The sequence below is a fragment of the Chionomys nivalis genome, chromosome 7 (genome assembly GCF_950005125.1).
Source record: "Chionomys nivalis chromosome 7, mChiNiv1.1, whole genome shotgun sequence".
Classification (NCBI taxonomy): Eukaryota; Metazoa; Chordata; class Mammalia; order Rodentia; family Cricetidae; genus Chionomys; species Chionomys nivalis.
The window spans coordinates 11,220,554-11,245,786 of NC_080092.1; the positions used below are offsets into that span (position 1 = coordinate 11,220,554).

The window sequence follows — 25,233 nt, forward strand, 5'->3', positions numbered from 1 at the left end:
TGGGGCAGAGGGGTGGGACGGAGCGAGAGCAGAAAGAAGGAGGAAGGAGGGAAGAAAAGATCGCGAAGAAAGTCATCAGACCAAGGAGAATTCAGAGCATTCAACAGGCATCGAAGAAAGGACAGAGTCATCATGGCCTCGGTGTCCACTCATGGAAACCAAGAGAAAGGTCCCCACTTGCCACCATTTAGCAAGCAGAGCCTGTTGTTTTGCCCAAAGTCAAAACTGCACATCCACAAAGGAGAGATTGCCAAGATTATCTGAGAGTGTCAAGAAGAAAGCTTCTGGAAAAGGGCTCCGCCATTTTCTCTTATAAGCATGCTTGTCACCTAGGGACTTTCCACCAAGGTTATTTAGCTGCTAATCCAAAATTTGGATCATTACCTAAAGTTGCACTGGCTGGTATCTTGGGATTTGGCCTTGAGAAGGCTTCCTACCTAAGAGTGTGCAAGATCCTTCGAGGATCAGCTCCGTGGTGCTGGTTTTGGTCCCCGGGCATAACAGGCACTGCCTTCTTACCTGTGAGGAGTGCAAAACCAGACATGGATTAAGTGAGAAGGAAGGGTCCCAGCCATCTGCTCCCTAAACCCTGTCTGTGGTTTTCAATGATTTCTAAACCTCTGAATTTGTACACGTTTAAACTTTCAAGTGTACGTACTCTTAGATAATCTACTTCTCTTGAAACAGAAACCTTGTCCTTCTTGCGTCCCTTTGAAATGCTTGTGGTAGAAGGCTTTCGGTTGACTTGGGCGTGGCATATTCTCCTGTTCTTCGAGAACATGTTGGGATTCATCACACATGATACAAAAAATAAAGTTACAACCCCTCCCCCCCAGCTTAGAACTTCCTGAGAGAATTTTGAGTAGCTTCTGGGTAGTCTTTCCTGCAGTTATTTTACTCTGCTTTTGTTTTTCTTCTTCAGTAATTTAAGTTCTCAGATAGGGAAAAGGAATGAATGATGTGGAAGTTAGTTGGGAAGCTACCAAAGACAGTTCATGTATATGGATCTAGAAATCCAGGAAAGATTGCGTTTTAGTACTAGAAGTTCATCCTAAGGTCTAGGAGCTGAGATCTGTAACTCGGTGGGTAATATTTCCTGTGACAGGGTCACCATACAAACCAGCTTGTGTGATCAGGAGCTATGAAAGTTCCCGTCATCTGTAGGTGACCTGCTAGGCTCATGGGTAAATCCCACAGTCAGAACTCAATAGCCGGTTCTTTTACCATTTATTAGTGGCCTCAGAGAGGAAAGACAACTTCCTAACCTGCTCTCCCAGGGAGCAGCTTACTGGAAGGAGAACCGAAAGACTGAATTAATTCTAAAAATGAGATTTTTTTAGGATCTCAGAGGCAGCCAACAAAGTGGCTTGAGTTGTGTTTCTTCTCCAGACAACCCGTTACATGGGAAGTGTGGTTCTTCCTTTTTGGAACCTTTGGCTTTATGGCACATTGGCTGAACCCTATGGAAAAGCCCCCCTTGCATCTTCGCGGCTTCTCAGAAAAATGCTCTGTCTACAAATCAGCATCTAAATATACAGTGTGCATGTGGGGTGGGGGCTGCTTATACTAATGTACCTGCAAACCTGGACCATGGAATTAAAATGGAAATTTCGTCAGAGGTTAATATTTGATATGAAATAATTTCATTTTAAGCATTAAAACGTGAGGGCTTGTTTTGTGTGAACACTAAATGAATGAAATGGAAGGGCTTGACAGAGTTGGTTTTTATATGACATATCCTTTTTGACAGTCAATAAAACTGTACTTCTGAAAATCAAAAAAAAAAAGTTGACTCTCGGGTGGGTTTCCCACACCCCGTCTGACTGCATTGCCTTCTTTGCTCTTGCAGCCTTCCCTTTCCAGCCAAACTGCACAGAATACATTTTTAAAAGTAAGCCTCTGTGAATATTCTCTTCTGTTTTTCTGTCTCCTCAGCCTGGCTGTCCTGTCTGTGTTGCCCCTGTATGGGGTTTATAGGTCTGTTCGCCATTCTTTCCCTTAATTGGGTCCAAGTCTTTCTTAAGTCTTTCCCTGAGCTGCTAGGGAATCTGTTCCTAAAAAGATAGGGGCCTCTTGTTCTTTCAGGCACAAATGGTCTTTGAGGCTTTGAATGTATGTTACTCTCAAGAAGAATGTGTGAGTGTTGGGGACTGCAGACCACCGGACCCTGAATTTCCTGTAAACAACTTGTTTTTCTCTGCTCTGAGCAGCCTGCAGCTGCTCTGAGCACAAGACCCTGATGGCAGGGGAGTGGGTTCTGATGGGTCTGCAGCTGAAAGATCCCAAGAGCTGGGGTGTGGCCAGAGCACTATATAAATAAGCTGCCCCTGAGCACAAGAAAGTGGGCATTCTCGTGTCAAGGATGCCCCTTGTCCCCGTGTCTGTGTGTGTGTGTGTGTGTGTGTGTGTGCCTGTGTTTCTAAGCCTCCAGCTTAGTTCCAAGCCCATGTACCATAAAGCATAGAATAGGCGTTGTGTTTCTACGCGTGAGCACAGATCCCCTCAGTAAGCCAACTCAGAGAAGGAAAACAGTGGTCATTTGGGGGAGATGATGTCACCGGGTAAGAAATCCTTTGGTTCAGATTGTGTGCTATGGCGAAAGCCAGATCTTATTTTGTAGCTCTGGCTTGTTTGGAATTCACTAGATGGAACAGACTGATAGAAAAATTGAAGCAATTTTCCTGGCTCTGCTCCCAAGTACTAAGACGATAGGTATATCCAGACCACCATGCTCAGCCTCGAAGTCTGTCCCTCTCCTTTGGAGTGGTTGAAGCAGTACTCACACTTGCTAAAGTACACGTGCACAGCCTTGGTTTTGTTCCACCTCACTGAGTAGAGCCTCACCACAGACTCGCAGCTCTATGTGCTTGGAGCCACTAATGGAACGGAGAACTTGCTTTATTATGAGACTCAGTAACTGATTTCTGAATTCAGTGTAATTCCTTTGATGATAACAGTAAGTTTTTTTTTTAATGGAGCTTGACAATCTGACCTGAAATCCAGTCAGGGAAAACCCAGGAGGAACAGAGCAGAGGTCGCAGCCCTGTGTGACAGTGGCAGTCAGTGCTGTGTCACTTTAGCAAAATGGCAGCAAAAAGAAGACTTATCTCCTTGAGATAGGGTCTCTGGGTGACCCAGGCTGGCCTCAAGCTCACTGTGGTGCCAAGGATGACCCCAACTCCTCCTCCTCTCCTCTGAGCACTGAGATCACAAGGATGTGTTATCATGCTTGCTATATGTGGTGCTAGGGATTGAACCCAGGCCTTTATGCAATTGAAGCCATCACTCTTAGCAACTGAGCTACAGCCCCATCCCCTGAAAAAATTTTAGGCCAAAGAAAGAAAAACAAATTTGAATTGCATACTTTTTTATAGAACACTATCAGAACCTCGCATCTATTTCAGCATTTGTGACGTGGGCCAGGTGTGGTGGCTCACACCTGTAATCACAACACTCAGGAGGCTGAGGTGGGCACATCTCTGTGAATTGGAGGTTAGCCTACTAACAAGTTTCAAGGCCAGTCATGGTTACACAGTAAGACCCTGTCAAACAGAAGAAAACAAAAAAGAAAAACAACCTTTGATGAAAACTAGACTTATTCTCAGAAGAAAATTCATAGCTGTTCATTTTATTTAATATGTAATTCATATGTACCAGAAAACAGAATAAATTAATACTGGGTGGTGGTGGCACACACCATTAGTCCCAGAACTTAGGAGGCAGAGGCAGGCAGATTTCTGTGAGTTCTAGGACAACCTGGTCTACAATATCCAGCTAGTTCCTGGATAGGCTAAAAAGCTACAGAGAAACACTGTCTTGAAAAACAAACAAACAAAAAAACAAACAAACAAACAAAGAAAAAAGAAAAACTGGATAAATTAAAATAACAGGCATTAATATAAAACTAGAAATTAATGTGTTAGTTTTAGAAACAAAAGATTATTAAATCAAAATTTAAAACTGTGTATAACACAACTTCCATAAAGGAAATTTAAATTATTCAAAGATTTGCTCCAATCTATGGGGAAAATATTAGTTTCACAGAAAATTCTAAATTACTAAATTCAAATCAAGGAAAATATATATACCAGAGTATAGAAAAAGAAGGAAACTTGAGAAACTGTTCTTTATGAAATGAGTGTAATAAGACAGAAAACTGACTGGGCGGTGGTGTCACAGACTTTTAGTCCCAGCTCTTGAGAAGCAGAGGTAGGCAAATCTCAGAGTTCAAGGTCACCCTGATCCACAGAGTGAGTTCCAGGACAGTCAGGGTTACACAGAGAAACCCTGTCTTAAAAAACAAACAAAACAAAACACTGAAACCTGAAAAATTACCACTTTTTTCAATTTAAAAAATTACCATTTTTCTACCATACCTGAATGAGAGATTTATCCTAAGAATGCAAAAACTACTTAATAGTCATTTAAGGATAGGAGTTATACTAGAAAGTCTACTAATAGGATTAAAATTTAAAAAAAAACTTTCATTGGCTTTATTTATTTGACTTTTTTATGAGACAACATTTTTTTATTGGCTGTCCTAGAACTAGCTCTGTAGACCTCGAACTCACAGAGATCCACCTGCCTCTGCCTCCCAAGGGCTGGGATTAAAGGCGTGCGCCACCACTGCCTGGCTAATTGAATCTTTTTAAAGTCCAGTAAGGGAGCTGGAGAAGTGGCGTGGCAGGTAACAGCTCTTGTTTTTGCAGAGGACCTCAGTTTGATTCCTAGCACCCACATGGTGGCTTGCAACTATACCTACAGTTCTAAGGGATCCAATGCCCTCTTCTGACTTCCATGGGCACCAGGCGCCCACATGGCACATGAACAAATATACATATGAGCAAAATACCTAAACATATTCTCTTAGTCATTGCTCTGTTGCTGTGAAGAGACACCAGGACGAAAGCCACTCTCATAAAAGAAAGCATTCAATGGGGCTGGTTTACTGTTTCAGTGTCTAGTCCATTATCATCATGGTGGGGAGCATGGCGGCATGCAGGCAGGTACTGAAGCAGTAGCTGAGAGCTACATCCTAATCCGTAGATAGAGAGAAAGAGTGTGGGCCTGAAATAAGCTTTTGAAATCAAAGCCCAGCCCCAGTACACACGTCAAGGTCATACCTGCTCCAGCAAAGCTGTAACTCCTAATCCTCACAATCCTTTCCGATAGAGCCACTCCCTGGTAACCAGGCATTCAAATCTATGAGCCTATTGAGGCATTCTTAGTCAAACCACCACACATAAAATAAAATATGTATTTTTTTTAAAAAAGAAAAATCTTATGGTCATTTTCATAGTTATTGAAATGATAAAATTCAATTCCCTTCCTCATAAGAAGATCCAGTAAGTTAGTATTAAGTTTTAATCCCGTGTTGGGGATCAGAGCCAGTGCATGGTCAACAAACATTCTATCACTGAACTACAGTTCTTATATATTATATATTATATATACATATATAACTTATTTTTATTTTCTGTTCATTGGTGCTTTGCCTGAATATATATCTATGTGAGGGTATCAGAAGCCTTGTTGTAACTGGAGCTACAGACAGCTGCGAGCTGCCATGTGGGTGCTGGGAATTGAACCTGGGTCCTCTGGAAGTGCTCTTAACCTCTGAGCCATCTCTCCAGCACCTAGTTCCTGATTTTAAAATACTTTTCTTTTTAAATGAGAAAAATCTCATGTCTCCCAGGCTGGCCTAGAACTTCTGAGTCCCCTTCTTCCATCTCCTGAGTTCTGGGATTACAGGCATGTGCCCCCACGCCCTGTTTATGCGTGCTGGAGGCTACGCCCAGATGGACTTTGTTCATGCTAGGCAGGCATTTGAATTGTTTCTAGCTTTTCCTTGCGTAGAATATTGGAGTCTTGCCCCGCGCTGTAGTGCGAGTCCGGAAGCAGCCCACCCCACAGCCACCTTATTGCTGGACTCCTGGTGTCCCGTCGGCTCCTAGTGCTTAGGCTCTGCTCTGCAGAGTCCACAAGCGCTGATGTAGTCCGTGCCTATTACAGAACAACATGGAGTCTTCCAGGGCCGTCCACTCATCTTTCAGAGGAGGCTGTGTTTTTGTCCTGTGGGAGTAGGAAGATTTCTTAGTAATTACCCCATGCTTAGTAGGAGGGAAAGGGAGTGATTTTCTGCTAGTCCTTCGATTTCTGACTTTAAAATCGTGTCTGTTTATTGTATTGCTTTGTTGGGTTATTTATTTGCAGAGTCTCATTATTATGTAGCCCCGGCTGTCCTGGAACTTGCTATGTAGAGCAGACAGGCCTCAAATTCATAGGTCTCCCTTCTTCTCTGTTCCAAATGCTGGGTTAAAGGCTAGTATCTCCATATCCAGCCACTTTTATTATTTTTTGGTTGGTTTTGTTGTTGTTTTGTTTTGTTTTGTCTTTTTTTTTTTCAAGGCAAGGTCTTGCTCTCTGGCCCTGGCTGGGTGGTACTCACTGTGTAGACCAGGCTGGACTTGAACCTAACAGCATTCCTTTGCCTGTGTCACAAAAATCCTGGGCTTACAGGCGCCCTTCATTATGGCGCATCAAGTTGCTGTTTCATAAGAAACCTGGCTTTCCCTAGCCGAGCTGTCAGAACTCAACAGTATAACATTCTCTATTTCAACAGGCAATGAGAGTAATCTCAGAGATGAAGATCTTCAGAAACAAGATTGCAGAGGAAATCTTCAGATATGGATGCAGTGAGTTGTTCTTGGGTTTCTGAGCAACCTCCAGCTTGCCAAGAAGAAAGAGTAAACACACCCATTCCACAGCAGAAGAAACTGAGAAGCCTTCTAGTTACAACTGAAAATAATTCTCCACTGGAAGATGTCTCAAAATATGTGGACATTAATATTACTACACTTTATCAAGATGAGAAAACAAAGACATTGGGTACGTGTCCTGCATGGGAAGCAGTTTGCTGAAAGTTCTTCTCTTATTTCCCACCAGAGGATTCACACTGGTGAGAAGCCCTATGACTGTAGCCACGGTGGAAAAGAATTCAATCATGAAACAAACCTTAAAAAGCACAAATGAATCCATACAGGGGAGAAACCCTATTCCTGTTCTCAGTGTGGTAGAAACTTTGATCAGAATTTTCATCAGAGTCGCCATGAAGGAATTCATGCAGGAGAGAAAATATTTTAGTGTCCAGAATGGGGGAAAACCTTCCCCCAAAATGAAGAATTTGTAATTTCATCTGCAGAGTCACGAGGCTGAGAGATCATACACATTGCAACAACAACAAGGAAGTGGGAGAAGGGAGATTGGTCAGTTGTCACTCAGCTTCTCAGCCCCAGGAGCAGAGCTGGGATCAGGAAAGGGCCCGCCTCTGCCTGAAAAGTTTTACAAAGAATTAAGAATCCAAACATTTTAAGATTGAAGAACAATTCTAAATAAATGGGTCAAAAGAAAAAATGTCAATTAAGACATTCCAAAAATGCAAATAAAATTTAGTGTACTAAAATTTGCAAGATAAAGCAAGAGCGTCAAGAGGGACGTCTGCCCTCAAGTGCACATCTGAGCAGGGAGGTCTGAAACGAATGGCTTCCAGTTTTCCATTTCTGTAACGAAAGACCTGATACAAGTGAAAGAGGGAAGGTTTATTTTGACTCAGTGTCCGGGCTCTCAGTCCACAGTTGCTTGACCCTGTTGCTTTGGATCTTTGGAAGCTCCCTATATCGAGAAGGGCATTGGGGTGGAGGGGGTCTGTTTACCTCATGGGATCCTTACAAGCAAAGGAGGACAAAGGAGGAGTGGGGAGTCCTATGTCTCCTCAGTGATCTGCTTATGACCTGACTTCTTTGCACTAAGCCTTACCCCCCAAAGGTCCCACCACTTCCCGATAGCAACCAGACCTTAACACATGAACCTGAAACACTTGTACCAGAAATCGCGGTTGACATTAAAAGGATAATAACGGAGCTGGAGAGGTGGCCCAGCGGCTGGAAGAATGGCTGTTAGTTATTTCAGAGGACCCAGTTTGGCTCCCAGTACCCACGTAGTAGTTAAGGCCTATAACTCCAGTTCCAGAGGACACAGTGCCCTCGTCTGTTCTCCTCGGGAACTGCACAAAGATAATACACAGATGTACATACAGGCAAAACACCCACATTCATACATAAAAATCTCAGATTTTCTCAGATTTTAAAAGCAATAAAGGAATCCTATGAACAAACCTCACAAATTGGAAAACCGGAGTGAAAGAGAGCAGTTCTTTTAAAGACAGTCCGGGTATCAGCCTTACACAGGAAGGAAGGGATGAATTGCTGGGATCACCTTGCTGGGCCGGGTCTCCTCTCCACATGTGCTCGCCTTAAAGACTGAAGCTTAGCGTTGTCACCTAGAAGCAGGGCGGGCACAGTTTGGAGTTTTCCCAGTGAACAGAATTTCATAGAACAGCTGTAGCAAGTTAAGTCTCTGTGATTGTGACATCACAAAGGATTATTCTGGGATGACTGCTGAGAACATGAAGAATATTGTCCTGTATCAGACTTGTTGACACATGCCTTTAATCCCAACAGAGACATGTGGATCTACATGAGTTAGAGACCAGTCTGGTCTACAAAGTGAGTTCAAGGACAACCAGGGCTACTCTGCTTCAAAAAACAAAAGATATATATATATTTTCCTGACCACAAAATGGCAAACACCCAGAGCTTCAAAGTGATTGGTATGAATGGTACTGCTTCTTGACTGGAGCTCACACTTTATCTGTTCCTTTCTTCTAGATGACATACACCAAGACAGCCAATCAATCACAAGCATCCTAATAACAGTATCTCATCTGAAGCAACAGTGCCCAGTTCTTTCCTGACATCACCCAAAACAGCTCAGCTTGTTATTTCTTTTTAGCAGCTTCTACCTATTCTCCAGACATGTGCAGCTCCCACCTGTTCTCCATGCATGTGCAGCTCCCACCTGTTCTCCAGGCATGTGCAGCTCCCAGCTGTTCTCCAGGCATGTGCAGCTCCCACCTGTTCTCCATGCATGTGCAGCTCCCACCTGTTCTCTAGGCATGTGCAGCTCCCACTTGTTCTCCAGGCATGTACAGCTCCCAGCTGTTCTCCAGGCATGTATGTGCATCTCCCACCTGTTCTCCAGACATGTGCAGATCCACCTGTTCCCAGGCATGTATGTGCAGCTCACACCTGTTCTCCAAGCATGTATGTGCAACTTACACCTGTTCTCCAGGCATGTGCAACTCCACCTGTTCTCCAGGCAGGTGCAGCTCCACCTGTTCTCAAGGCAGGTGCAGCTCCACCTGTTCTCCAGGCAGGTGCAGCTCCACCTGTTCTCCAGACAGGTGCAGCTCCACCTGTTCTCCAGGCAGGTGCAGCTCCACCTGTTCTCCAGGCAGGTGCAGCTCCACCTGTTCTCCAGGCAGGTGCAGCTCCACCTGTTCTCCAGGCAGGTGCAGCTCCACCTGTTCTCCAGGCAGGTGCAGATCCACCTGTTTTCTGGGCATGTGCATTGTCTCCTCTGGCAATCGGGAGTAAAGAGTAGATGTGTTTGTGGTGCCTCTTGTCAGGAGGGCTCTCATGATTGGAATGAAGGGGTTTGATTGAAGCACTTTGACTGGGCGGGAGAGATGGCTCTGCAGTCACTTGCTGTTCTTCCAGAGGACCCAGATTTGGTTTACAACCCACGTCAGGTGATTCACATATACCTGTAACCCTCTTCTAGCTCCTTGGACAACCACACACACGGCACACCCATGTTTTAAATCTTTAAAATGATATTTATTTTGTCATGACTAGGGATCAACGCTAGGCCTTTCACATGCTAGGTAAACACTCTGCAGCTGAGCTCCGTCCCAAGTCACTTTCCACCTGTCACCTGTTTAGTCTACAGCAGGGATTTTATTCTACCAAGAGATAGTAGATGCTTTTCTAACACAAATGTTAAGTTTCACATAGTAGAATAAAATTGTTTTCTTGGAAATTACTTCTTAATATGATTGTCTTAGCCTTATTGAGAAGACAAAAATTTCATGGTAAGCACTTTCCTTAAAGCCCCTTTCATGTCCTTGTTCCTCAGGCTGTAGATGAACGGGTTCAGCATGGGGGTCACCACTGTGTACATCATGGCAGCTGCCATGTCCCTCCCAGCTGAGCGAGAAGAGGAGGGGTTGAAATACAGGGATATGATGGTGCCATAGAAGAGGCAGACCACAGCCAGGTGGGAGCTGCAGGTGGAGAAGGCTTTCCATCTTCCCCTTGGGGATGAGACTCTCAGGATAGCACAAGCAATAAGGATGTAAGAGACGAGGATACAAACAAATGGGGCTATCATTAACAGCCCCGCGACAAAAAAAATTATTAGCTCATTGAGGTGTGTGTCTGAGCAGGAGAGGTTCAAAAGGAGAGTCACCTCACAGAAAAAGTGGGGGATGGTGTTGTCTGCACAGAATGAGAGCCGAGCCATGAGCAGGGTGTGCAACAGAGCATTCAGGCTGGCTACCACCCATGACCCAAACACAAGAAGGGCACAGAGCTGATGGGTCATCTTTGTTGTGTAGTGTAAGGGGTGGCAGATGGCTACATACCGGTCATAGGCCATCACAGCCAGCAGAAAATTGTCCATAACAGCAAACACACAGAGGAAATAAATTTGCATGAGACACCCAGAGAAGGAAATGGCCTGAGTCCTGAGTATGTGCATGGCCAGCACCTTGGGGACAGTGGTGGAGGAGAAGCAGACATCCACACAGGACAGGTTGCTGAGGAAGAAGTACATGGGGGTGTGCAGGCGAGAGTCTGTGCCGATGGCCAGGATGATGAGCAGGTTTCCCAGGACAGTGGCCAGGTACATGGTGAGGAAGAGCAGGAAGAGGAGCCGCTGCTGCTGGGGATCCCTGGAGAGTCCCAGGAGGAGGAACTCAGAGACACTCGACTGGTTGCTGCCTCTCATGAGTCTGAGCCCAGCTAACTACAGAGAACAGACACGGGTGAGAATGCAGTCTTCGGGTTTGGATGCTACAACCAGGCTTATATTAAGATTACATTAAAGTTTCTGAATTGAGATCCACTCCTATTTTCTACACACGCAATTAAAAAATTCCAATTTTACGTGGTGCTGGCTTCCAAGGTCCACCCTTTCAGTTTTATGGAATATAACATAAAAAGCATTCACGCACACACACCATCCTTCCCTGCAACCATACGTACCTCTGGTAACATCCCAGTCTCTCCCACCCCTTAGCAGCTCAAGGAGAACACAGGCAGTTATTGGACTGATTGCAAGCTCCAACAGATGCCCGTGTGACGACCCCTGCTCTTCTCTCTGTGGAAGAGAGTGAGCAGCTCTTGCTGCAAAAGAAATGCTGTCATTTCTCCTATTCTGAAAATACCTGGACAGGCCAACGCTACTGTTTCCCACTTCAGAGTTGCTGGGCAACAGTGTCCTTTATTGGAGGGATGGGAAGGTCTCAGGAATACACAAAGAGTGGATGATCACTGTCTTAGCTTTCTGTGCCAGAAGGAGGTTTGGGAGAATTTCCCACAGCATCTAATCCCACTGGGTACAGACTCCCTAAGCATCTCATTAAAGATCTGCAGAAAGTTATTGTGCCACTGAAATCCTGGTCCCCACTGACAAGCAATGATGGAGTGTATCATCGAAGTTAGAATCTGGGGATGAGGAAATCAGGGTGGGGACAAGCCCCAGAGAAATTCCCTGAGAGCTCCATCAACTTAGTTATCTACGCTAGTAGATTTGAAGGATTGGTCCAGGGTCTTCCTTTCAGCACAGAAACTGGAGGTATTGTGTTACCGGAGAGAACATCCTCTCACCACATAGGGTTGTGGTACATGTGCTGATAGGAAGCCCTGGGAGTACAGAAGGGAGCAACTGGCCTTCCAGGGTTGGGTTTGATCCCGTAAAACATTTGGTGTAAAGTACAATGAGGGCAAAGCAAGATGGAAAAATGTGTAGTCTGCCGTGACTGTCTTCCCAGCCCACAGTGAGTCGTCCATTTCTGAAAATCTATAGCTCTTCACCAGCCTCATTTATCTTCCCACCCCTTCCAGACAGGATTCATGGTAGGACTTAGAAACCTAGCCTGGGGACAGAGAACTGGTAGGCCAGCCTCAGTGTGGCTTCTCCCATCCATGCACATCTAGAAGCTCACAGTGTTTTCCTGCTTCACTCCCAGGTAAACAAGTAAACGTCTAGAGGTGACAGCAAAAACAAGGTGAACACAGAGAGAGGAGAAAGAAGCTGGGGAGTCCTGGGGCTGCTGACTTAGGATTCAGGATACTTCTAATGCCCAGCTTGAGGAGGCCTTCATTCCCATCCATTGTTCAACAATAAGAGCCGCATCTTTCTTAGCTCATCCTGGAAAGGAGTTTAGAAGAGGGATATCATGTGCTTATCCAGACACACTGGAGTCTAAAGCAGGAAGATTGCTGCCATGTTCCAGGCTCAGTCTCATAAAAACAAAAACATAACAAAGAAAAAGAAACACTAGACGCTAGAGAGATGATTCAGTGGTGTAGAGGACTTTTTGCTCTTGCAGGCGGTTCAGGTTCCATTCCCAACACCCACATGGTGTTTCTCAACCATCCATAACTCCAGTTTCAGGTAATCTGAGATCTGACACCCTCTACTCATCTCCTTGGGAATGCATGTGGTGTGCATGCATGAATATGCAGAAAAACATTCACATATAAAATAAATCTTTTTAAAAAATAAATAAAAATGATAATGGCTATGTAGTCTGGGCTACAAAGACCTCTCTCTCTCTCTCTCTCTTTCTCTCTCTCTCTCTCTCTCTCTCACACACACACACACACACACTAATATAATAAAAATAAAAAAGAAGAGTAAAATTCAGGGGCATAGATGAAATGTTATTGGCTGTTAGTTAATTCTTGCATCTATGTGCTTTGAACATCTGTGCTGTATGCTCTTACATATGTTTGACATTATCTACAATAAAGTTTATAGCCAAAAAATCAGTACTTTTGCTTGCCATGGCGGCACATGCCTTTAATCCCAGCCCTTAAAAAACAGCAGCAAGTGGATTCCTGTGTGTTTGAAGCCAGTCTGGACTGCACAGTGAGAACCTGTCTCAAAAAATAAAACAAAAAAAAATTGTTTACTTTTACCAGCTTAGAAGTTGACTCAGAAGGTAAAGTACTTACCACAGTACAGATTCCCAGCATCCACATATACACCAAATGTGTGTGGCAGCCACCCTGTGATCTTATTGCAAGAGGCAGCAATGAGATCCCTAGGCATATTTAACAAAAATACTTCAGAGTAGCCATGGTAAAAACCTTGACCTATGGAAAGGAGAGCTGACTGAATAAGCAAATAAAAGTATGAAGACAACGTTAACTCAAATAGGGAATAAGGAGACAAAAATATGGGGAAATGCCAAATGGACATTATGGAATTGGGAAGTAAACAATTGAAATAATCAGTCCATTAAATGAGCTTAACAAATTTGAACCAGATAAAGAAATAATTGGCAAACTTGTAAATACTCACACACAGAGTGTAGAAGTTGAAGAGCAGAAGGGAAGGGATGAGGAAAAAGAGAACATGGGGTCAAAGGTAGACAGTATTAGTACACCAAATACACACAGTAAGCACTTGGGGAAAGAAGCCAGGTGTAATGGTGAACACCTTCAATTCCAGCACTCAGGGGCAGAGGCAGGTGAGTCTTGAGTTCAAGGCCGGCTTGGTCTACGGAGTGAGTTCCAAGATAGCTAGGGATACACTGAGAAATACTATCTCAAGAAAGAAAGAAAGAAAGAAAGAAAGAAAGAAAGAAAGAAAGAAAGAAAGAAAGAAAGAAAGAAAGAAAGAAGGGAAAGAGGAAGAGAGGGAGGAAGGAAGGAAAAGAGAAAAAGGAAAGGAAAAACTACTTGAAGAAATAATGGCTGAAAACTTCTCAAACTTGTTTTTAAAATGATCTGTACATACACAAGTCTCAACTGATTGCAACCAGCATGATCCCAGAGTCAGGTGTTGTATAAAAGTGCTGAAAGTAAAAGATGAGGAGAAAATATTTCATATGTTTCAAGTTAATTTTCATTTGTTTTTGACAGGGTGCTCAAGAACTCAGCTCTTCAGAATCCCTGTCAGGGTTCAAATAAAGACACCACAGTAAGAGAAAGGACCTAAAATCTGAGAGTTAAAAATTGTTCACAACATGGTCTTTCCATTCCTGTTTCTTTATTCTTATTCCTTATTTCATTGTTACAAATGTTCCCAGTAATACATACCCTTGTAACCAGCAATTCTCCAGCCCCAGCAGGTTCCAGGGCTGGAATTCCTTTGCCCCATAAAAATCAGATAAGAGTTTTCACATATGTGCATGCAGGTGCACTCAGTCACACGGTTCCGTGGCTGTCAGCTCAAAGGTGGGAGTGGCTAGTGCATATCTGATGAACTCCTTGATGGAGAAAGCTAGTTAAGAATATAATTAAATCAGGGGATTATAGAGGAGAAGACTAGTGTGCTACACTACATTTTTAGGTTGTTAGATAAAGAACTAAAAGGTTTATTTTTAGAGAAATTATGAATAGGGCACAGATTGTTTTTGAAATCAGTGAACCACTTTTTTCCTCCCAGCATGCATAGATGATATCAGGTAACCAAGCAACCTATGTAAACATTTGGGGGGTGGAGAACCAATGATTCCCGATCTGATTGGCACATTCACCAGACACTGCACTTTCTATGGGTCTAAGTCTGAAGTTTGCACTTATTGCTCCAAGCGGAAGAAACAGAAAGGAGGCTCAGGCCTCTAAATGATCGATTCTGGGGTTTGCTGTCATCAACCAATCTGATCGTGGGTATTATGGGTCTGTAGTGATAGCAGGAAGGAAGTCTTTCTCTGGGTTGTGGTTAATATCTCCTTTGCTGTCCTTGAGAGTAAAGCACAAGCAGTAAATTTCCTAAACTAAAATAATCAGTAAACTGAGCTGAAGGTGAGCATAAGGAGTTAGGAATCTTTTAAATGAGGTAAAGCCAGGGCATCTTATTCTTCTATCTGAGCAGCTATGAATCAGCAGCTTTGGGCAAGTAGTAATTCTGTGTCCTTAGACAGCTGTGATTATCTTAAGTGGAATGATCTTTCCTGGACCTAAACACTGACCAAACGCCTGTTGATTGCAGGAAGGCAGGTCTCTACGTTTACCTAGGAGGACCAAGGCCTGGCAGTGGGAAACTGTTTTCACACGTAACTAGTAAACCCCAAAAGCATAGGAAACAGTTCTGAACTGTGGAAATTAATTCACAAATATGTAACAAAAGGGGAGTCAAAAAAAAAAAGCTACAGCAAAAATCTACAGCAAAAAAACAACCATTTATTCATGAAGCAACAATCCCAAAATTCCTTGAATTTTGGTTTGAGTTTTACCAAAGATCTTGATAAATCACTCATGAAAAGATGGCATAGAAATAACTGTATAATGCTGTGGTTTGTAGCATGTTTTGTTTGATAAGACAGGATTTCACAGTGTAGCCTTGGCTGACCTGAAACCCATAATATAACCCATGCTGGCCATGAACTTGTGATCCTCCTGCCTCAGCCTCCTGGTGTTGGGAGTACAGCCATGTGGTAATATGTCAGACTTATTAGTCATTTTCAAAATAATTTCAAAGCATACTGTAAGTTTTTTATGTTTTAAAGGACAAATAGAATTACTAGGGAGTGGAAATACATAAAATCAGTAAAAATAAAATTATAGAGACGTGAAGTAATTTAGAAAACCTCTCACAAAATAGCAGTTGAAAGTTTAGATGTAGACAAGTATTTGAGTTAAAATATCTGAGCCCATTCACATAGATATGACAGAATGGGAGAGATTATACACTTGACTGACATGTCTGGATATTGGGAATGTAGAAAAAAATCCCCTTTAATCAGCTACCCAAAGTTCATGAGATGAAAAAGTTTAGCTCAGACGAGTAGAATTATTTTTCTGTAGTGTCAAATAAATCCTTCCCTACTTGCCTCATCAATTTTGTGATCTTCCCATTGGATATACTGATATGAAGGCCACACACACAGACACACACACACCAGATCCAAGACAGCTGTTACTCCATCCAACACTCTTTTCTGACCTCTGTGAGCCCCAGGCATGCACATGGTACACAGAAGTACATGCAGGCAAAACACCCATACAGATATGAATTAATAAATGAAAAGTAAACACACCACAAACACACATGGACACACATACATGGAACTTAGCCTAAGGACAATCATTGTCAGCTGGCCTTTGGGGTGTTAAGTGAATATCAGAAAGTAAAATTAGCACACTGTCTGTGCAATCCCCCATCAGTCATCTGGAGACCTGCCGCTGCCAGGCCAATGACGGAGCTCACTTTTGTTCTTATTACACAGGGTCTCACGTTGTAGGTGAGGCTGGCCTAGAACTCATTCCGCCTCCAGATAATCTGAAACTCACTATCCTCCTGCCTCAGTCTCGTGAGTGCTTTGATTTTATGTATAATCAAACAAACATGAGCTATTTCTCAACTTTTTAAGCTTTCATCTCATTTTCAAAATAAATTTCAAAGCATAATATAATTTTGGCATTTAACTGAGAAAAATAACTATTAGTAAATGCAATTATGAAAGGTCTGTGAAAATGAAAAAGCAGACACTTTTTAAAAAAGTTTTGCAATACAATGAAGTTTGAAAGCTAGTATATAAATTTTTAACTAAGTGACAGCTCTGGGACAGCCAGGCTCACATAGACAGACTGTGAGAATCCCAGCGATGCTCATAAACGGAGCAGAGGAAGGAGACGAGGCCAGGGCTGACTGACCAGCCTGGACGCTGGAACTGTAGAAGGCACAGTTCATTTTTATCAAGTTGACCTAGTCTCTGCCTAATGTTAATGCTACATAAGCCCGGATGACAAGAATCACACATGAAGCCCAACAAGCTGCAGAATTGGGGTTTCCTGGAGCGCCAAGCGAACCCTTCCCTCTCGGCGCACCTGGTCAGCTCTTCCCCTGCACTGAGCTCAGGCAAGGCCTCTGCTGTGTGGAGAATGGACAGCTGTGCTTGCTGCCCCAGAGGTGGCCTGAACACTCCCATTGGTCTAGGAAGTCTGCTAAAGGACACAGAGAATACATAGGACAGCAGTGGCAAATAATGCCTCTGTTACAGTGAAAGCACAGGACACAAGACCGTGTTGTGACCATGTCTGAACAGAAGAGCAAGGACCACCCACTCCCAACAACATCATCATCCACTGCCCTCAACATGGCTGACACGTGTGGCTGCTGCTGCTACTGCTTGTCCAATCAGAGTTCAGTGTTCAGGTGATTCAGGAAGCACATCCCATCCCAAACAGGAATCAGTTCCCAATTCCAACCGCACCCTACACAGGCTCAGACTTATCGTTAGTCCCTTTCAGGACTGTCCCATGGAGACCTCTCCCCACTCCCCAAAGCTGTGCTCACTGACAGTGGAGAAGCACAGGTGTGTGCATGGGGGTTTCCAAGGCACTGACATGACAAAGGAATAAAGACCTTTGTTCACTTTTTTTTTTTCTCTCATTCTTTTACCTAAAGAAGTTGTATTCTGGGTTTTGTTCTCCAAAATAGCTTATTTTCTCCAAAACATTTTTATGTGTATGGGTGGTTTGCCTGCATGTATTCCTGTGCTCCAGTGGCAGGCCTGGTGCCACATTGAGTTCAGAAAAGGGTGCCCAAACCCAGGGAACTGTAGTTGTGAACAGTTGTGAGCTGTCTTATGAATGCTGGAAATCAAATCCAGGTCCTCTGCAATAGCAGCAAGGGCTCTTAAATGTGGGTCATCTCTAAAGCTCCCAATACATCCTTTTCTTACAAAAGACAAGTGAAGTTTCAGATTATTGATAGAATCACAAAGGATTTCTGGACATTAGTTCCCTCTGTGATATTCATCACTTTCAACATTATTGAGTAGATAAATATTTCAAGGTAAGCACTTTCCTTAAAGCCCCTTTCATGTCCTTGTTCCTCAGGCTGTAGATGAACGGGTTCAGCATGGGGGTCACCACCGTGTACATCATGGCAGCTGCCATGTCCCTCCCAGCTGAGCGAGAGGAGGAGGGGTTGAAATACAGGGATATGATGGTGCCATAGAAGAGGCAGACCACAGCCAGGTGGGAGCTGCAGGTGGAGAAGGCTTTCCATCTTCCCCTTGGGGATGAGACTCTCAGGATAGCACAAGCAATAAGGATGTAAGAGACGAGGATACAAACAAATGGGGCTATCATTATCAGCCCCGCGACAAAAAGGAGCGCCAGCTCATTGAGGTGTGTGTCTGAGCAGGAGAGGTTCAGGAGAGGAGTAATGTCACAGAAAAAGTGGGGGATGGTGTTGTCTGCACAGAATGAGAGCCGAGCCATGAGCAAAGTCTGAAACAGAGCATTCAGGCTGGCTACCACCCATGACCAGAACACAAGGAGGGCACAGAGCTGATGGGTCATCTTTGTTGTGTAGTGTAAGGGGTGGCAGATGGCTACATACCGGTCATAGGCCATCACAGCCAGCAAGAAATTGTCCATGACAGCAAACACACAGAGGAAATATAATTGTGTGAGACAACCAGAGAAGGAAATGGCCTGAGTCCCGAGGAGGTGATTGGCCAGCACCTTGGGGACAGTGGTGGAGGAGAAGCAGACATCCACACAGGACAGGTTGCTGAGGAAGAAGTACATGGGGGTGTGCAGGCGGGAGTCTGTGCCGATGGCCAGGATGATGAGCAGGTTCCCCAGGACAGTGGCCAGGTACATGGTGAGGAAGAGCAGGAAGAGGAGCCGCTGCTGCTGGGGATCCCTGGAGAGTCCCAGGAGGAGGAACTCGGAGACACTCGACTGGTTGCTGCCTCGCATGGTCTGAGTCCGGCTACAGAGAAAAGTGGCAGAAATGTGGGCGCTGAAGGTTTGGATGCAATAAATCTTACAACAGACTTTGTCACGTTTAAAAAAACACAAACTTAAGAGTCCTGCATTAGGACTGGAGAGATCTTCAACTATTAAAATGCCTGACTGGTCTTCCAGAGGAGTCAGAGTCAGTTCTCGGCACCCATAGGGTGGCCAGCAATTGTGCATAGCCCTTTTCCAAGTGATCCTGGGAACTCTTCTGGCCTCTATGGGCACTATCATTTGCTATGCATACATTCAGGAAAATACATTCAGACATAAAATAAAAATAAATTTAAATATACATGCATTTATAAATAAATCAGAATCTGCCCTCAACTTCCACCTCCCAGTCCTAGATTGTTCTGATCTCACCAGAATCACTCTTGTGCTTTATTAAATATAACATAGAACCTGCATGCACGGGATGCAAGGTGTTCCAGGGGGTTAAAGTGTTTACTGAACAAACATGAAACACTTTTAAAGGTGGAAGGAGAGAACCAACTCCACAGAGTCATCCCTTGGCCTTCACATATGCATTGCGGTGTTATGTAACACACACACACAATAATACATATATTGTCTTAATGAATACACAGATAGCCCTTCCCTGAAATCATGTACATCCCTGTTAACTTTCCCTGTTTTTCCCCCAGTTCTTGGCAGAGCATAGGGAAAAGAAAAATAGCGAGGGCCAGAGAGAGGTCTCAATATGTAAAGGCACTCACTCGTCTCCAACCTGAAGTCCTGAGTCCAAGCCTCTAGGATCCACATGGTGGAAGGTGAAAAAGAATTCCCCTAACAAAGTTTTCCTATGGCTTCCACATGTGCTGTAAACACACACACACACACACAAAGTGTTATGTACTTTCAAAAAATGTAATGAGAAATACCTAGTTACCATTGTGTTCAACTCTAATTTGGCCTCGTGGGCTCACAAATGTAGCTATTGGTCCTTCAACACACAGGAGTGAGCATCATTTTTTAGTAGAGAAATTGGCATCGGCACTGCTGTTAAAATACCTGACGAGTCAGTGCTGTAAATGGCCCGTGTTCACCGCCTTGGAGCTGCTGGGCAATGGTGCTCTTTATTCTAAGGATGGGAAAGGGTCAGAATCCTAGTGGGGTTCTGAGCGGGTGGAGTGGGTGATCACCTGCCTAACCAGCAAGGAGGTTTGGGGGACTCAGACCGGTATTTACTGCAGGATCCTTCCCACTGGGCTAGACTCCCTGAGCATCTCATTAAAGTCAGGCAGACAGTAATTGTCCTGCCTAGCTCCTGGTCTCTGTGGACCAACAAGCAGGAGGAAAAGTAACATCTTACTCCCGCGTCAGAACTCAGGGATAAAGCAGTCTGGGTGGAGACACGTCCCAGAGGAAATCCCCTGAGGACTCCATCATCTCCGCGCCCTAAGCCTGTAGGTCTGCAGTTGGTCCAGACGCTGTCTCACAGCAGAGACGGGAGATACAGCACTGTTTGGGGAATGCTCCTCTTGTTTCCTCTCTGGACATTTCTGCACAGGACTCACGGCACATTTCCAGATGGGAGGATGGAAGACGAGACTGGACTAGACGGAACTAGAACTAGAGCTGACCCCTGAAGAGTTTGGTATAAAATACAAGGGAGGAAGGGGATGATGAAGGGACTGTGACCAGCCGTGACTCCATGCACCAAGAGCACACGTGCTCTGGGCTGTCTTCCCCCACACAACGGATCGCCAGTGTCTGCAAATCTGTGGGCTCTTGAGTGCGGCTCCACCAGCCCCACACAGCCCTACCACCCCTACCAAAGAAAGATTCGTGACTGGACTTGGTCCTCCTGAAGGCTGGCCGTGTTCAAAGGCACGAGCCACCACTCAAAGCCTGTTGTTGTTTTGAGACGTCACACTACAGCCGCCAAGGCTGGCCTGGGTGTCAGCTTCTGTTACCTTATATTCTCTCTCTCTCTCTCTCTCTCTCTCTCTCTCTCTCTCTCTCTCTCTCTCTCGTTTTTTGAGACAGGGTTTCTCTGTTTAATAGCCCTGACTGTCCTGGAACTCGTTCTCATTCTATAAACCAGGCTGGCCTTGAACTCACAGAGATCCACCTTCTTCTGCCTCCTGAGTGCTGGGATTAAAGGCATGTGCCATCACCAACTGGCTGTTACCTTATTTTCTAGAAGCCTGCTGTTGAACACAGTTAACAAAGTCTTACATCTCCAAGTCAGTTTCCGCTAACCTAAGGAGACTTTTACAACCTTAAGAGTTTATAAACCTAATCAAACATGCTTTATCAAACATTTGTTGTTTCTTATCTAAAGTCTATTTGAAGCCTGGTACTGAAGTTAGCAAAGACAGAAATAATTTGATGCGTATCTCGACATTAGTTTTTGTTAATCTGAGTAGGCCTTTATAACCTTGGGGATTTATCATACAAAGGTTCATACTTGGTCTGGAGAGATGGCTCAACAGTTAAGAGCACTGATTGCACTTTCAGAGAACCCTGGGTCAACTCCCAGCACCCACATGGCAACTCACAACTATCTGTAACTCCAAGATCTGACAGCCTCACACAGATGTACATGCAGGCAAAACAACAATGCACATAAAATAAATTTTAAAAATTCACAGTAATCCAAAATATGTTGGAGACATGCTGTTGTCTACTGAGTCTGAAAAGGAGATACAGTGATAACCGGAGACTCAGTAGACTAAGAAGTTTTATGGCTGCTACTTAGTTGGCTCATGCCATGTGTCCATCTTACTCAAGATGGTGGTGAAGTTACAGCGCATGTTCTTTTTTCACCTTAGTAAGTATGACTGCCAGTCACATGATTGCTTCTATCCTAATGAGGTCATCGGCCAAGGTGGAGGCAAGTCACATGGTTGCTGTTTTAAAACACCTATTTTCCTAAACAAGAGTTCAATTTGTTACATATTCAGTAAGTAGGTCTATTTTTATAAATAGCAAATTTCATCATTTTGCTACAAGTTTTAAGCTAACTCTTTGCTACAAATTTTAGAGATTCTTTATTGCATTCAAAGAACTTACAAATCCTGAGGTAAGTGTTTACACAATAGTTTTAGCAGATTTCTTAAGAGCAGAGTGCAGAAGAATCATAAAGACAAAGATTTTGAAGAGCGAAAAGTAGAAAAGGCTTAGAAATGAGAGACTTTGGGGAGCAGAGCAGAGAAAGTTCAGATGTCCCAGATTCAGGGTCCTTTGTTTGTGCAGTGGCGGAGGTGGCTAGGATTTGGGAGAATTTGAAAATCAAATGTGCCCTTTTTGACCACTGAGCTGGACTGAGGACCTTTGCAGGGAGGCCTTAATGAAGAGGCAAGAAAAGGGCTGCAGATGGGAGCTCCACCGATGGAAGGCTCCACACCCAGCACTGCTTGCAGATGAAGCTCCCAGACCAGGACTGGTTATATCCATTTGAGTTGTTGGCCATGGAAATCCCCAAACAACCCAGGCTGTTGCCAAGACAAGTTGCTCTCCTCAAACTGACAGTAAGGCCCAAGACAACACCTGCACAACTCATTGAACATGGAGAGGTTGACTGGGTGCCTACATAGGTTCTTCACTCCTACATTCTCGTGTCTTTGGTATGGGAAGGTAGGGGACCAAAAGAAAAACATAAACACCAACCCAGATGCAAAACTTTTGGTCTACAATGCTTTCCTGCCTGCAAAACATGCTAGAGCAATTGTGGCAAAAAGCTTGTGGGAATAACCAACGAATGTCTGATTGACTTCAGGCCCTCTCTATAGATGGAGCCTATACTTAACACTGCTTGTGTGATCAAGAACCAGAGACTAGATATCCCAGAGACCAAATATTACTGGCCTTTAAAAAATAGTAATAAAACGACTCCTAATGATATACTGCTATACTCATAGATCAGTGAATAAGGATTCAGCCGTCATCATCCCGCAGCAGATCAGAATGAATATAGAGACCCACAGCCAGACACTATGCAAAGAGAAACCTTGGAACATACAACTCTAAATCAGATATCTCCAGCAAATTCCTCCCCTCAGAGGTCAAGGAACCTGGAGGAAGAGGAGGCAGAAAGAGTGAAAGAGCCAGCAGAGGGGATGGAGGACAGCAGGAGAACACGGTCCTCCGAATCATCTAAACAAAGCTCATATGATCTCACAGAGACTGAAGCGGCCTGCACAGGGCCTACACGGGACACATATCAGATATCTGCATATTAGATATTTACATTACAATTAATAACAGTAGCAAAATTACAGTTATGAAGCAGCAAAGAAAATAGTTTGAAGGCTGGGGGTCACCACAGCATGAGGACTGTGTTAAAGGGTCCCAGCGTTAGGGAGGCAGAGAACCGCTGGTCCAGAGCTTTCAGGTGTGTTGTTAAGTGTAAGATTTCTCTAGTTGGTTGCTGTTGTTTGGGTGTGTAGGGACTTAGTGCTATGAACCTGCCTCTTAGAACCACTTTCACTGCTTCCCGTAAGTCTGAGCATGTTGTGAATTCATTTTCATTCGATTCTAGAAAGTCTTTCATTTCTTTCTTAGTTTTTGTCTTGACCCATTTTTCATTCAGTAGAGAGATGTTCAGTTTCATGAGTTTGTCAGCTTTCTGTTGTTTTTGATACAGAACTTTAATCCATGGTTGTCTGAGAGGATACAGGAGATTATTTAAATTGTCTTGTATCTTTTGAGACTTGCTTTGTGTCTAAGTATGTTGTCAGTTCTGGAGAGAGTTCTATGAAATGCCGAGAAGAAGGTGTATTCTTTTGTGTTTGGGTGAGATGTTCTGTAAATGCCTGTTGGGTCTCCTTGGTTTTATAATGACTGTTACCTCTGGCACTTCTCTGTTTAGTTTTGTCTGGATCCGTTGGTGGGTGTGGGGTACTGAAGTCTTCCACTATCACTGTGTGAGGGTCAATATGTGATTCACGCTGTAGTAGATGTATTGGTCTGGGATCTCACAATCACAAAACGTATGGAATGAATCTCTCTGTGTGTGTCTCTGTCTCTCTGTCTCTCTCTGTCTCTGTCTCTCTCTGTCTCTGTCTCTGTCTCTCTCTCTCTCTCTTTCTCCATATATATGAATTTACTGGAATTACTTACAGGCTGCAGTTCAGCATTGCTAGCTGGGAATGGAAAGCCCAAGAATCTAGTGCTATTCTTTCCCACAAGGTTGGGTGTCTCAGTTCGTCTTCTCTATATGCTGGAATCCCAAAGGAACTGGATGTGCTGTAAAGGTGAGGGCAAGCGTGCAAAGAATGAACAAACCCTCCCTTCATTCTTCCAACAGAAAGTGTGGCTCAGATTAAAGGTGTGCCTTCCAGCCTCAAAGTCTGGATTAAAGACGTGTTGTCTTCCTGCCTCAAGATCTGGATCACAAGTGTGCCCTCCATTTCTGAATTGTAGTTCATTTCAGATATAGTCAAGTTGACAAGAATAGCCACTATTGTGGTATTCTTTTTATAAACCTAGATGCCTTTGGGTTTGGGGTATAGACGTAAAAATTAAAATGTCATCTGGATGAACTTTTTCTTTGCTGAGTAGCGGCCTTCCCTATCTCTTCTGATTATCTTTGGTTTGAAGTGTATTTTGTTAGGTATTATATGTTAAAATGGCTACACCAGCTTGCTTCCTAGGTCCATTTGCTTGATATCTTTTTCTAATCGTTTACTCTGAAATAATGTCTATCCTCAATGTTGAGGTGTGTTTTTTGGATGTAACAGGATGGATCTTGTTTCCACATCCATTTTGTGGTTCTTGAGAGTGGTGGTGTTGAGTGTATGTATGTGTTTCCCTTCTTTTGGTTTTGCTGGTCTGAGATTGTTTATTCTCTGTGTTTTCATGGTTGTACTTAATTTCCTTGGTTGGAGTTTCCCTTCTAGCCCCTTCTGTAGGGCTGTAATTATAGATAAATATTGCTTGGATTGACTTTATCATGGAAAGTCTTATTTTCTCCATCTATGGTGATTGAAAGTTTTGCTGGGTATAGTACTCTGGGCTGGCATCCATGGTCTCTTAGAATCTGCATCTCTCTAGACCCTTCTGATTTTTAGAATCTCCACTGAGAAGTCAGGGGTTGTGGGCTATTTAATCACACTGTGAACCCTGAGTTTGCATTTGCATTAATTAAATAAAATCAAGCTTGGTTCAGGAGGCTGAGTTAGCAATTAGTTGGCAGACAGTAACCATAGAGAGTCAGAGAGTATCTATAAGATGGTAGAGAGACACACATCAAGTAGTACAGAGGGACTTTGTTGGCGTGGTCTTTTTTTGCTTTGGCAAAGCAGGGCAGTCTTTTTTGGAGACACTGGCAAAGAGAAGTCAGCTAGTTGCTACTTAGCCTCTCTGACCTAACAGGTTTTCACCCAAGCCTTTG

The 25,233-nt window shown here is 43.8% G+C and overlaps 3 protein-coding genes and 1 pseudogene across 3 annotated transcripts; 2 read left to right on the top strand and 2 right to left on the bottom strand.

Annotated features, from left to right (window-relative positions):
* Positions 1 to 132: 132 nt before the first annotated feature.
* LOC130878773 (OCIA domain-containing protein 2-like) lies at positions 133 to 551 on the top strand (annotated as a pseudogene).
* A 1,997-nt stretch (positions 552 to 2,548) lies between these two features.
* On the top strand, positions 2,549 to 7,372 carry Znf200 (zinc finger protein 200). Its single transcript, XM_057776893.1, is given in 4 exon segments — positions 2,549 to 2,561; positions 6,658 to 6,901; positions 6,903 to 7,191; positions 7,193 to 7,372. Coding segments are annotated over 4 exon segments (726 nt in total).
* A 2,594-nt stretch (positions 7,373 to 9,966) lies between these two features.
* On the bottom strand, positions 9,967 to 10,908 carry LOC130877590 (olfactory receptor 1361-like). Its single transcript, XM_057775027.1, has one exon. It carries the CDS (start codon positions 10,906 to 10,908, stop codon positions 9,967 to 9,969), a length of 942 nt encoding a protein of 313 aa, XP_057631010.1.
* Positions 10,909 to 17,909: 7,001 nt separating this feature from the next.
* Positions 17,910 to 18,851, bottom strand: LOC130877605 (olfactory receptor 1361-like). The gene has a single exon (XM_057775047.1). It carries the CDS (start codon positions 18,849 to 18,851, stop codon positions 17,910 to 17,912), a length of 942 nt encoding a protein of 313 aa, XP_057631030.1.
* Between the last annotated feature and the right edge of the window lie 6,382 nt (positions 18,852 to 25,233).

Excerpts from the sequence above, each read along its gene's own strand:
- LOC130877590 (XM_057775027.1), bottom strand. The coding sequence starts at position 10,908 with ATGAGAGGCAGCAACCAGTCGAGTGTCTCTGAGTTCCTCCTCCTGGGA.
- LOC130877605 (XM_057775047.1), bottom strand. The coding sequence starts at position 18,851 with ATGCGAGGCAGCAACCAGTCGAGTGTCTCCGAGTTCCTCCTCCTGGGA.